This window comes from Lepidochelys kempii, chromosome 1 (assembly GCF_965140285.1).
Source record: "Lepidochelys kempii isolate rLepKem1 chromosome 1, rLepKem1.hap1, whole genome shotgun sequence".
Taxonomy (NCBI): domain Eukaryota; kingdom Metazoa; phylum Chordata; order Testudines; family Cheloniidae; genus Lepidochelys; species Lepidochelys kempii.
In genome coordinates this window covers 10,703,321-10,716,533 of record NC_136380.1, presented here as the reverse complement: position 1 = coordinate 10,716,533, position 13,213 = coordinate 10,703,321, and the positions used below count along the sequence as shown (strand labels likewise).

The 13,213-nt window shown below is 42.9% G+C and overlaps 1 protein-coding gene and 1 long non-coding RNA gene across 3 annotated transcripts in view; one reads left to right on the top strand and one right to left on the bottom strand.

Moving 5' to 3' along the window:
• The window catches only part of LOC144930390 (disintegrin and metalloproteinase domain-containing protein 9-like), a 64,281-nt gene that overhangs the window by 26,598 nt on the left and 24,470 nt on the right, over positions 1-13,213 (top strand). For both annotated transcript variants that reach the window (XM_078851958.1, XM_078851954.1), the window contains exons 6-7: positions 1,768-1,845; positions 4,151-4,262. In XM_078851958.1, coding sequence (XP_078708084.1) covers positions 1,768-1,845; positions 4,151-4,262 — 190 coding nt within the window. The remainder of the gene's footprint in view (positions 1-1,767; positions 1,846-4,150; positions 4,263-13,213) is intronic.
• Positions 12,363-13,213, bottom strand: part of LOC140907625 (uncharacterized) — a 32,201-nt gene continuing 31,350 nt past the window's right edge. The window contains exon 3 of the long non-coding RNA XR_012157554.2: positions 12,363-12,861. This is a non-coding gene — a long non-coding RNA (uncharacterized LOC140907625). The remainder of the gene's footprint in view (positions 12,862-13,213) is intronic.

Sequence of the window (13,213 nt, the reverse complement as noted above, 5' to 3'; positions counted from 1 at the left end):
CCACCCTTATGGAACCTACTTTTGAACCTTTATCCAATTATTCAGTTCATCTATTGTCAATGAAAGTGAATTGCAAGCTTTCATGATCAACACTCCCAACATAGTTTTTGATATGGCTAGAATAACTATGAGGCTTCACCTGTCTTTGATTCCAAAAGTATTGTCAGACTTTCGTATAAATCAGTCTATTCACTTACCAGGTTTTTCCCCAGAAACCTCATTCCTTGTCAGCTGAATCTAAATTAAATACTTTACATGTGAGAAGATCATTGTTATATTACCTGGATAGAACTAAACCTATTAATAAGACTTCAAAACTTTTTGTTGTTTATAGTAATAAATCCAAAGGGATGGCTATTTCATCACAAAAACTCTAAAAATGGATATCAGATTGTATTAGGATATTGTACAATATTAGTGAGTCCTCCTTCAAACATTCAGACTAGGTGGCAAAGGAACTGCATGGCAGTTGGTGTCGCCAGGCCCTTTATGCCATCAGGAGAGGGAGTGTGAGAGCATACTGGGTGCAAGCACAATACCTGCTGTACACTATTAGCTAAAATGTTCCAAATTCCTGTCCTGGGGCACACAGAAATCATGAGTGGGATCCACATGTTCAGAACTTCTCAAAGAATCACAGTTACTGTAAGGGAAGTAACCACTCTTTTTGATGCTTGGCTCACCTTTTTTCTTCTCATCTCAATTTACCACCATTATCCTAGGTATTTCAGTTTCCAGGTTGATTCCCCATCTGACCCAGTAGCTGCTCACCACCTTGCTCTCATCTTCCTATATAATCTTCAATGATCAATTGATTTATAAAGTACAAAACTTAATCCTAGATGTCAATATGATATACCTAAGGAGCAGCTTCACGACAGAGAATCTCCCCAACAGGAATTGACCTTAATCTTGCAAAAGGCATAGGATATAAAATAACAGGTTTGCACCTATTGAGTAATGCTTGAAATACTGAACTAGTCAAATACTGGCCAAAAATTATTAAATGTGACCAACTGCACTGAGAGGGTAACAAAGAAAGATAAGAAATTTAAATGTAATGTTTCAAGAGAGCTACCTATAGTGCAAGGTTTTACACTAAAAATACTTAAAGGAGAAATGTTATTTTCTAGAAACTGATTCTTTGAGTAGACTGCCTATACCAGGGGTTGGCAACCTTTCAGAAGTGGTATGCCGAGTCTTCATTTATTCACTCTAATTTAAGGTTTCGCGTGCCATTAATACATTTTAACATTTTTAGAAGGTCTCTTTCGATAAGTCTATAATATATAACTAAACTATTGTTGTATGTAAAGTAAATAAGGTTTTTAAAATGTTTAAGATGCTTCACTGAAAATTAAATTAGAATGCAGAGCCCCTGGGACCAGTGGCCAGGACCCGGGCAGTGTGAGTGCCACTGAAAATCAGCTCGTGTGCCACCTTTGGCACCCGGGCCATAGGTTGCCTACCCCTGGTCTATATAGATCCACCCTCCCCACTTCTTCGGCATCTCTGATATAGATTCTGATGAAGTGGAAGGAACACCATTCTGCAAATGAGCACATTCACAGCCTTTATGCTTGCTACTTTCTGGAGGGCTCGGCTTTGGTGCCAAGAATGCAGTGAAACTTTGAAAAAACAATTATTTACCACTAATTTTTCTTTTTGACCCACGGTGTGATTTCCACATTTATTAATCAGTCAGAATACAGGCTTTCCTACTGTCATTCCATTATCTAACGTATATTTATGTGTGAACTTTTACAGATATGTATAAACAGGACATGTGTCAATATAACAGTTCTGAATTATGACTGTCATGACAAAAAATGCAGTGGTAGAGGGGTAAGTAGCAAAGATTGGAACATCCCTTGTATATTAAAATGTAATAAATAAAACACTGGAATTAGTTCTCTCAGAAGCTATGTTTCACATTAGCTATCTTGTGCTCCATCTGATGAAAAGCCACTACAGTGTATGACACATGATGTAGTAAGATCTCCAAAGCAGTCAGGACTCATGCCTTATAGGTTTTATAGATAATAAATTATTTCTATGCATTGCACTTACAATCAGCTAGGGAGTCAGTGCAGAGCAAGAAACACGGGTGTTACATTCTCATAGCACTAGATGAAGGTTCCAGAATAGCACTAAATGAAGCACAATACAGTCATCCAGCATGGGCCGGGCAGAGATATTGATAACTGAGGTGAGGTCTGCCTTAGATAGGAAAGATCATAATCTTCAGGCCAGCTGAAGGTGATAAAAGGCATTTTCGGCCATTACTGTCCCCTAGGACTCCATGGTTTATTGTGGGATACAGTAATACATTCCTCACAGAGGGGTGTGAGGTTTGCAAACCTCAGTTAAAGTGCACTGAGATCCTCAGATGGAAGGGGCAAAGTATTTCATTAGTTTTCATTAGTCCTTTTGACCAGGCTTCCCATCCACGTACAACCATGTCTCCTCTTCTTTATTCTCTCTTGTTTTCTCCCCACAACAACTTTCATTCCATCATCAACAAGAAAATGATAGAACTGTAACTTCCCTTGCTCTTAATGGCATGGCATTTCTAGATGACTTCATAGGAATGTTTACAAATCCTGTATTTTGTGACAGTCCTATGACCAGCAACCCTTGTTCTATGACTTTCTTACTGAAGAGACTGAACACCTCTAGAGTGTCAGTTGAATGGGAAAACCTCAGATAAAAGATTGCCCTCCACAGTAAGATTGAACCCATCCCATGCTAATTTTAAAGAGGAAATTTGCTATGCAGGATAAAGGCTTGTCTACTCTAGGTAATAGCTTAGCTGTACACACCAAAAGTCTAGGCGGAATCATGGAGAGATGAATGTGGGTATTTCAGATACTTTTGGAATAAATGATACTGAGGAACAGAAAATCTCAAATGCCAATGAAATACTTTGCTGTAGTGATATACATAAATATGAACAATTTTTTAATGTCATCAATTCTGTGAAACTGGAGTAACCTGGATTCCTGATAAACTGCCCAAAGCCCCAGCATGGCACAGACTATATAGGATACCTTCTAGACATGGCTATAAGGCCCTGGGGGCTGGGACTAGAACCAGAACCCTGATCCTTTGACTCCAAAAGTCCTCACCTGCCTCTGCCACTTGAGTTATAGGAGAGCTCCTGTAGCAGCTAATAATGGAAGTGGATCGCATATCCTCTGTCAGTCAGCCACTAAAAAGCAATGCACACAGTTACTTCATTACTTACTCATCTGCAGTTGGACATTTTTCATCCTGAGGTTCACAGGAGTTTAAGTCCAGCAGTATAAGAAGATGCATGCAGACCACAGATGCAATTATTATTTAAATCACACACAAATAGGAAACTGAAACAAGAACAAGATGATAGTATGACAGGATGTACATGCTCCCTTCTGAGCTAGACCATTAGTAGTACCTTCACTAAGAATCATCCTTTCTTAAAACGCAATTTTACAGTGTAAAAAACATCTGGCTGATTTCTGGTCTGATCTGAGGTCACCATACTACTGAGTATTAACCTGAGTTTAACCAAGGTCTAACCAAACTCTTTGGGGCAGGGACTGTCATTTATTACACATTCGTACAGCACCTAGCACAATGGTGTCCCAACCTTCTTTGTCTCCTTTAGGCACTTCTGCAAAATAAATGTTAAATGATAACAACTAGCATTGTGTTCTGACCTCAGTTTACTCCTAGAAGTAGAAAACCTGCTTATAAATCCCATGGATCCTCCTCCACTTTAAATCAGTCAGTGAACCAACTCCCGCTTTCCAAGCTGCTTTCCTAGCACCAGATGGTGCAGTGGAAAAATAGAAACAGAAGCACTGGAATGGCAACAAGTGGAGTTCAAGAACTACAGGTTAATACAGCCAGCTTCACCTAGCTCTGACAGTAAAAGATTCTCCTCCAAGATAAGAATACCCAGGTCTCTACTTTTTATAGTACAGAGAGAAGGAAAAAAACAACTCTCCCATATGCACTCTGCTGTTGGTTTCTTGCTACCTATCTTTCTCCTGTGTGCTTTCAACATGATTCAATAAAATTACAATTTTTCATATATTAGCCCTTCAATAATGCTATCCCTTAGATTTTATTGTTTCATGCCATTTATACATTTATTTTATTTCAGGTGTGCAATAGCAACCGAAACTGCCATTGTGATTTTGGGTGGGCCCCTCCAGACTGTAAATACAAAGGATTTGGAGGAAGTGTTGACAGTGGGCCCCCTCCGACTCCAAATGGTAAGTGCTGTGAAAAACTAAGCACTCGAGACAGTTCACTTTCTTCTCTATCTTCTGTTACATCAACATCAGTTTGTCTGCTGTTGCCAATCTTTTTATTTGTTTCACTGCTGAGCCTCCAGACTTCACTTCCATAAGTTATATTTGTATAGTGGGTAACCTTTCTTTCTCTTGCCAGTTTGGCTTGGCAAACTCTAAAACATATAGTCTGAATGCGGGAGCTTACATACATTGCTCTCACACGCCAAACAAGTGACCTCCAATCTGTACCAAATCTCCTCCAAACCAGTGAGTTCTTAAGTTTGGTTTCGTGGTATCTGCTCTAGGGGAAACAACATGTTTCATGTTCTTCTGAGTATAATAACATGTAGCATGTTGAATCTTGTTTTGGAAATTTGCTTTGTGAAAAATTTGAAAAACCTTTTGTAAAACACCATTTAAGCAATAATCAATTAAATAACAGATTCTAACAGATAAAGTCTTATATTTGGTAATTTACTCATATATAAATTAGTAACATCAGATTTGCAGCTGCTTTGGGTGGATTGATCTTGGCTGTGTCCTTGAGTAAAGCACTATGGATTGATGTTTATATTTTCTGTTTATGTCCTTCTTTTCTGTAGGTTCTGATTTTCTTGGCTGCTAGGGTCTTCCGTTGCACAGTCTGTCTCTTGCTGCTTCTGGAATTTTTATCTTCTCTTCTTCCAGTTGATCACTCTTTTTCTTTATCTCTGAGACCTTTGTTCTCTCTTAAGGTTTTACTTTTCCATCTGTTCTTAAAAACAACAACAACACACCCCACCTTTCATTCTTTTCCCATAATTTAACCATACTACATCTCACCATTGCTTAATCCTCCCATATTTGTTAATACCATTCCAAACATTTTAGAGAAAGAGTTGAAATCTAATGGTGTGAGAGCAGGCCTGGAAACTAGGAACTTCTGAGATCTCATCTTGGCCCTGACAATAACTCCTTTGTAGCCATGGGAAGTCCTCTCTGTGGCTCTGTTTTCCCATCTCTAAAAGAGAAATAATATTTAACCATACCTCACAGGAACATGGTGAAGAGAACATAAGAACGATCATAGTGGTCAGACCAATGGTCCATCTAACCCAGTATCCTGTCTTCCAACAGTGGCCAATGCCAGGTGCTTCAGAGGGAATGAACAGAACAGGGAATCATCAAGTGGTCCATCCCCTGTTGCCCATTCCCAGTTTCTAGCAAACAGAGGCTAGGGACACTGCAGAGCATGGTTTTGATTCCTGCCCATCCTGGCTAATAGCCATTGATGGATCTATCCTCCATGAACTTATCTAGGTTTTTTTTTTTATTAATTTTAAGTAATTAATCAGTGGGTCAAATTTAGAACTGGTGAAAGCAGGTGCATCTTCCAAAGAAACTTCTAGGACACATTCCTCAGTGACTTATGCTGGCAGAAACTGCCCATGGGTGGTAGGTGGTAAAGTAATGTACCTTGCCCCAACTAGGCACTCACTGGATGTGCAATATGAACATAACTTACATCTGAAGGGAGTGTACCAGAAAAAGCAGCCACCAGAAGGTTGAAAGATAAAGTGGGATCACCTCCTTACTCTCTGCCCCTACCATCTTATCCTAAACTCTCCTGTTAATACGTATCAGGGATACGTCTCTTTCTCCACATTGAACTATTATCTTTTTAATGGCTAGGCTTTCCCTGGAACTTGGATAAGTTAGATATTGTTATTAACAGATATTTATCAAATACAGCAGTCTGAAACCAGGACGGGAAGGGGTTTCACTGTTGTTAACTAACACTGGTACTTCTCACTTACCATGAACATGCGAGAGAAGTGGCGTATAAACAAACTCTATGGAACTGTCTGAAAGCTCATACTAGGCCTCAGGAACTGCATTTTCATCTGTGTACTGACTGATTCAGCTCTACAATGTCTTCTTCTTGGATGCAGATTCTGAGATGTCTACTTTCCCAGAGTTTGACTAAGAGAAGGACTGGAATGAGAGCAAACTGGCTGTAACTCATATAAGATGGAAGTCATGCTAGTTGGAGGGAAATATTAGGCAAATATGCAAGTGTTGTCTGCATCTTCAGCTGTGAGGCTTGTTCACTCTTTTTTCTGATTGCTGACTTGAGGCTTTACTGGTCCCATCACTGCTGTTGAATTCTTGATGTGGGGTGAATGAATTGTGATACCTTTTTAATCTAAGGCCAGGAAGCTGTAACTTGTACTCTAATGTAAACCTGGCAGATGTCACCCACATCTTTGTCACTTCCAGTCTGCACTATAACAATGTGATCAACTTGGGGCTGCCCTTGAAAAGAACTGGAAGTCATTATTTATACAAAACCCAGAAGGCCTGATTCAGATATCTTAGTCAAACCAATTAGTACCTGTTGTATGGTCACAAATGGATGCTTTAGGCTGGCAGGTCAGCCACAACATCTGTTCACTGGACCCTGAATCACATTCCTGTCAGGAACATCATCTGGTTGGGTCTTTTCTGCTCAGACAAGGCAGTGGATGGATGGGCTATCTCATCTCGCTGTGCTGATGTGTGCAGTTCTGTTGATCTTAGGATCTGATGAAAAGCCAAAAAAGTGAGAGAGAGGATAGCAGGAAAAATGTGGAGAAAGAAGTGGTTCGGGACTATTTAGAAAAGCTAGATGAGCACAAGTCCATGGGGCCGGATGCGCTGCATCCGAGAATGCTAAAGGAGTTGGCGGCTGTGATTGCAGAGCCATTGTCCGTTGTCTTTGAAAACTCATGGCGATCGGGGGAAGTCCCGGAAAAAGGCTAATGTAGTGCCCATCTTTAAAAAAGGGAAGAAGGAGGATCCTGGGAACTGCAGGCCAGTCAGCCTCACCTCAGTCCCTGGAAAAATCATGGAGCAGGTCCTCAAGGAATCGATTCTGAAGCACTTAGAGGAGAGGAATGTGATCAGGAACAGTCAGCATGGATTCACCAAGGGCAAGTCATGCCTGACTAATCTAATTGCCTTCTATGATGAGATAACTGGCTCTGTGGATGAGGGGAAAACAGTGGATGTGTTGCTCCTTGACTTTAGCAAAGCTTTTGACATGGTCTCCCACTGTATTCTTGCCAGCAAGTTAAAAGAAGTATGGGCTGGATGAATGGACTATAAGGTGAATAGAAAGTTGGCTAGATTGTTGGGCTCAACAGGTTGTGATCAATGGCTCCATGTCTAGTTGGCAGCCGGTATCAAGTGGAGTGCCCCAAGGGTCGGTCCTCAGGCCGGTTTTTTCAATATCTTCATAAATGATCTGGAGGATGGTGTGGATTGCACCCTCAGCAAGTTCACAGATGACACTAAACTGGGAGGAGAGGTAGATATGCTGGAGGGTAGGGATAGGATACAGAGGGCCCTAGACAAATTAGAGGATTGGGCCAAAAGAAATCTGATGAGGTTCAACAAGGACAAGTGCAAAGTCCTGCACTTAGGACAGAAGAATCCCATGCACCGCTACAGACTAGGGACCGAATGGCTCGGCAGCAGTTCTGCAGAAAAGGACCTAGGGGTTACAGTGGACGAGAAGCTGGATATGAGTCAACAGTGTGCCCTTGTTGCCAAGAAGGCAAATGGCATTTTGGGATGTATAAGTAGGGGCATTGCCAGCAGATCGAGAGACGTGATCATTCGCTTCTATTCGACATTGGTGAGGCCTCATCTGGAGTACTGTGTCCAGTTTTGGGTCCCACGCTACAAGAAGGATGTGGAAAAATTGGAAAGAGTCCAGCGAAGGGCAAGAAAAATGATTAGAGGACTGGAACACATGACTTATGAGGAGAGGCTGAGGGAACTGGGATGATTTAGTCTGTGGAAGAGAAGAATGAGGGGGGATTTGATAGCTGCTTCAACTACCTGAAGGGGTTCCAAAGAGGATGGATCTATATTGTTCTCAGTGGTAGCTGATGACAGAACAAGGAGTAATGGTCTCAAGTTGCAGTGGGGGAGGTTCAGGTTTGATATTAGGAAAAACTTTTTCACTAGGAGGGTGGTGAAACACTGGAATGCGTTACCTAGGGAGGCGGTGGAATCTCCTTCCTTAGATGTTTTTAAGGTCAGGCTTGACAAAGCCCTGGCTGGGATGATTTAGTTGGGGATTGGTCCTGCTTTGAGCAGGAGGTTGGACTAGATGACCTCCTGAGGTCCCTTCCAACCCTGATATTCTATTCTATGATTCTATGAAATAGTTGGGTAGAAAGTAACACAAAAGGAAAAGGAAGACAGAACAGGATCTTTTGGGCCTCTGAGGTGCTGACAATTAGGTATCCCACCTTATGGGCTGAGGACTGGATGTCATGATGATATAGTGACTTTCAGGTCTCACAGATGAAAAACGAAGTTCCTTACACAAGAGCAAGGACTGGTGGCCTTCCTGTCTGGAAGACAATCATTCAGTCTGGTCTGTTCCTTATGTCTTGATGTCAGGGAAGATGAGATAAGAACATAAGAACAGCCGTCAGACCAATGGTCTATCTAGCCTCAAATCCTGTCTTCCGACAGTGGCCTACGCTTCAGAGGGAATGAACAGAAGAGGGCAATTATCGAGTGATCCATCCCCTGTCATCCACTCCCAGCTTCTGGCAGTCAGAAGCTTAGGGACACCCAGTTTATGTACATACTACAGCTTACATGAGGGGTATGAATAAGCTACCCCCCGAACAATGTAAATTACACCAACCTAAGTGCTGGTGTGGACAGCGCTATGTCGGTGAGAGAGCTTCTCCTGCAAACATAGCTACCACCACTCCCGGGGGCTGGAGCAATTAAGTCAACAGGAGAATTCTCTCCTGTCGGCTTAGAACATCTGTACCAGCAGCACTGCAGCAGTGCAGCTCCGCCGCTGTGTGCTCTGTCGTGTAGCCATAGCCCCAGAGCATAGGATGCATCCCTGACCATCTTGGCTGGTAGCCACTGATGGACCTACCCTCCATGAACTTATCTATTTCTTTTTGAACCCAGTTATACTTTTGGCCTTCACAATATTTCTCTGGCAACAAGTTCCATGGGTTGCTATGCATTGTGTAAAAAAGTACTTCCTTTTGTTTGTTTTAAACATATTGGCTATTAATTTTATTGGGTGACCCCCTGGTTCATTCCCTCATTATTTTGTTCACCAGTTAAATCTGTTTTCATAAACTTGGCGTAGACAACTTCGTTCTCACATTTGCTTATTAAATCCAATCTCAGCACAGTCATTGAACCATATCGGTAGGCCTTTATTGTTTGAACTAATTCAGTCTCTCTGTGTGGTTTTCTTGTACCTGTTTATAACATTCTTTATTTTAAATAAATTGGCCTTCTTTTCATGGTTAATTCCCAAGCAGGTAAAATTTATAGACCAATTATCGTAACATACCTTACTCCAGAAATGGCTCCACTGCCTTCAGTAGGATCTTGGAGTTTTATGGTACTATTCAACATAAGTAAGGGTATCATAATCTGGCCCTAAATGGACACCAGAGGCAAAAGAGTATGGGAAAGAATGGCATGCACTTCTTTTTTTCTGTGTAGCACATTGGCCCCAATTATGTTCCTACCCAAAGCGCTTGAACTTTTTCTATTCACTTATGTAGCATTTCTCTATCTGACTATAAGCCTATATCCCGCAATGTGGGTTGAGTCACCCATTCCTTTTAACTGAGTGTTACTTGTTAGGGGGCTTATTCCTTCACCCACTTACTTCCCTGGTCCTTCTCGCATGAACAGAGAGCAACAATACCCGAAGTCCAAAGGTGCAAACAATTCGATGTTTATTGGGGTTAACTTCCAGCAAGCATGATTCCAGTTTCCTTCCTTAGTATCCTCCTTCCCAGCTCTGACACCACAGAGCCTTTCACCTGTGTCCCTGTTCCCATTCCTACCCTTAGCCAAACATGATTCCAACTTCCTTACTCCCATTCCCTGTTCCCATTTCCCCCTTTAGCAAAACATGATTCCAATTTTCTTACCCCCATTCCCTGCTCCCATCTCCCCCACCCACCCACACCCACTCAGTTCCTCATTGACTACAGATTTATATAGTAAAACTTGAGTTCTGCTTAGCTATACTTTAACCAATCATTTTCCTGAAATTTAACTAACCAATCCTAACATGATTATGTAACCAATTATATCCCACCACCTTAATTAGTTTACACCCAGCAAAATTAATTGTACAGCAGACAGGAACAATCACAGAACCAGACAGAGATTATACATGTAACCCTTCTGCCCGTCAGAGTTGGCAGCAACAAGGGCCGGGTTCAATATCTAGGGGATCCATTCCAATAACACAATGCAAACCGGCTCGAGCCCCCACCCAGTGACCTGGGACAAATATATACCACCCCCGCTGGGCGCCTCCAAGAGGCAATACTTCCCCTCTCGCAAGCACATAGTCTGAGTGTAGGAAAAGCCTTTTAATAACAGAGAGAAACAATGTGGCATTATGTTGGGGAAACACCACCAACAGGATTCATAACACAACCCATGAGCAAAAAAACCCACCCCAAGCAAATTGGGGCATGCCCTTTTCCCTTTGGTTCTTGAGTCCAGCAACCCCAAATCACCCAAAGTCCCAAAAGTCCAATGCCCCAAAAGTCTCTGTCCCTGGTCAGGGCAGCCCCAGAGTTCGAAAGTTTATCTGTGGAGCTTTACCTCCCAACCTGGGTGGAAATGGGACGGGGGTAAGAGGCACCTTACATGATCTGAAGCTGACCGCCCCATAGCTCCATAGCGGCGCTCCGCTCCGCCAGCCGCCCCACGAACTCCTTTGCTCAGCTGCGCTCCGCTCCGCCAGCCACCCCACGAACTCCTTCGCTCAGCTGCGCTCCACTCCGCCAGCCGCCCCACGAGCTCCTTCGCTCAGCTCCACGAGCTCCTTCGCTCAGCTCCACGGCCCACAAGCAGCTCCTGCCATCCACAAACTGCTCCACGTCGAACTGCTTCACCAGCCGCCCCACAAACTGCTCCACAATATATCTTCAGGCTCCCCCACTACTTAACACAACACTCAGTGATTTCAGCTCTTAGGTGAATTCAGCTTGTAGTAGGGGAGCCCCAGTGCTGGTGCACTGTCAGCCCAAAGTGAGCTCAGCAGCCTATAACCAGACTTCTAATGAAATCAAAATTAGTTCTGATATTCCACAGTGGAGCGAGGAGGAAGTGCAATTAGCATGTAAGACCCTCACCAAGGGGCCCATGCCACCAAGTATTAATACTTGTCCCCAGCCTCTCTCCATTCACACAGTTTTGGAACCCATGACCCTTGCCTAGCGAGTGCTACTTAGTTGATGGTGAATCCCTCCATCATAACAAAAGGCCACGTACAGTTCCAAGCACAGTTCCCATAATCAGGGTAATAACCATTTATTCTTCCTGCCCCAATAACAGAGACATTGGGGATCCCACAGCAGCCAAAGTGACCATTTGGGCAGCTATGGTCTCATGCTAGGCGTGGTGGGTGTGCCTATGCAAATGAGATTGGCCCCTGAAGTTCTTTTCCACAACTTGCCACACTTCACCACCAGATGTCAGGGTGGAGCTCATCCTGACACTGCTTACATACAGACAAACAATAGCAAAGTGGGAACTATAATGACAAGACAATACAGAAGTGAGGATTTCACATCCCAGCTATTGATAAGTGAGTTCTTGCCAGACAAGATGCTGTTTCCTTTTACATTTTCTAGGCACTTCCCTTTCTCTGGAGGTGATAGGAATACAGTCCTGTCCTGATAGTGCCTAACAGCCCAATAGCACCTTATTTCAATGTGACTAGTTTGGAATGTGAGGATGTGACTGTTCACTTCCTAGCTTATGGCTGCCTCTGCTGCTTAGCCAAAGGCCTTAGCCTAAGAACAGGGCCTCAGACTGTCACAGTAAGAGAAGGCCCTTACACCAGCAGACAGTGATTTTGATTCTTTCTTTTATACCTCTAGAACTAGACAAGTGATAAGAATACACCTAAATTCTTAAAGTACAGGCCTTTGCAGACAGGCCTGAATATCTATATCCTAACATTACTTTCCAATTTTTTTGTAAACTCACTAAATTCCCATATCCCCAGTTCTTCTTCAAATGATAGTCCACAAATAGTCCACTTCTGTAATGCATGTGTCCCACACAATCAAGTTCAGATTATTTTGGCCCGCAGTGTCCTTGGGACTGTGTCTGCACCTTACACGTCCTCACACAGTCCCACGAGAAGGCATAAAGTGGAGGGGGCCCAACCATCCCTCAGTTACTCCTTATCGCCCATTGCAGTGAAATGTAACACTTGGCTATATCCGTATCTCTTGCACACTGTTTGACCCAAAAACTGTTTTTGTAAATAACTAGTTAATTAGTATAGTGTTAGCTTAGCATGGTATTAGTATTTGTTAGTGTCCATTAGTATATATTTAAAAAATAATTCTTAGTTAGGGATTTACCTGGTACCGAGATATAGCCCTTGTGAATGAACCGAAGACTCCTGGCGTCAAGACTTGCCCATCTTGCAGTGCAGCCATTCCTCTGAACGATGGACACTCAAGGTGTCTTTTTTACCTCATGGAGGGGCACATCCCTGACAGAAGTTTTGTTTGCCATTCTGTTTATAAAAAGACACAGCTGATGAGAGAGGCTTGCCTTACATTAATCTTCAGCCCCTCAGATCTGGAGAAGAAAGGCCCTGGTAGGTTTGAGCAGCCTTCATTGCAGTGTTCATGTGAGCACCAGCTTAACTCCAAGCTCCCAGGCTCTCTCAACTAAGAAGGTGTCTGCTGAGACCAGAAAAGAAGCTAAGTCAACTGAAAGGGGTAAAAGAGAACACTGCTGCACTGGAGAGCACAAGTCTAGGTCACGTGAATCACGACCTCATAGAAAAAGACAGACTGCCTCAACCGCCTTTCTCAAGAAAGTTCACGGCCCAGAGCGGGTCTCTCTGACAGCCTCACAGAGAC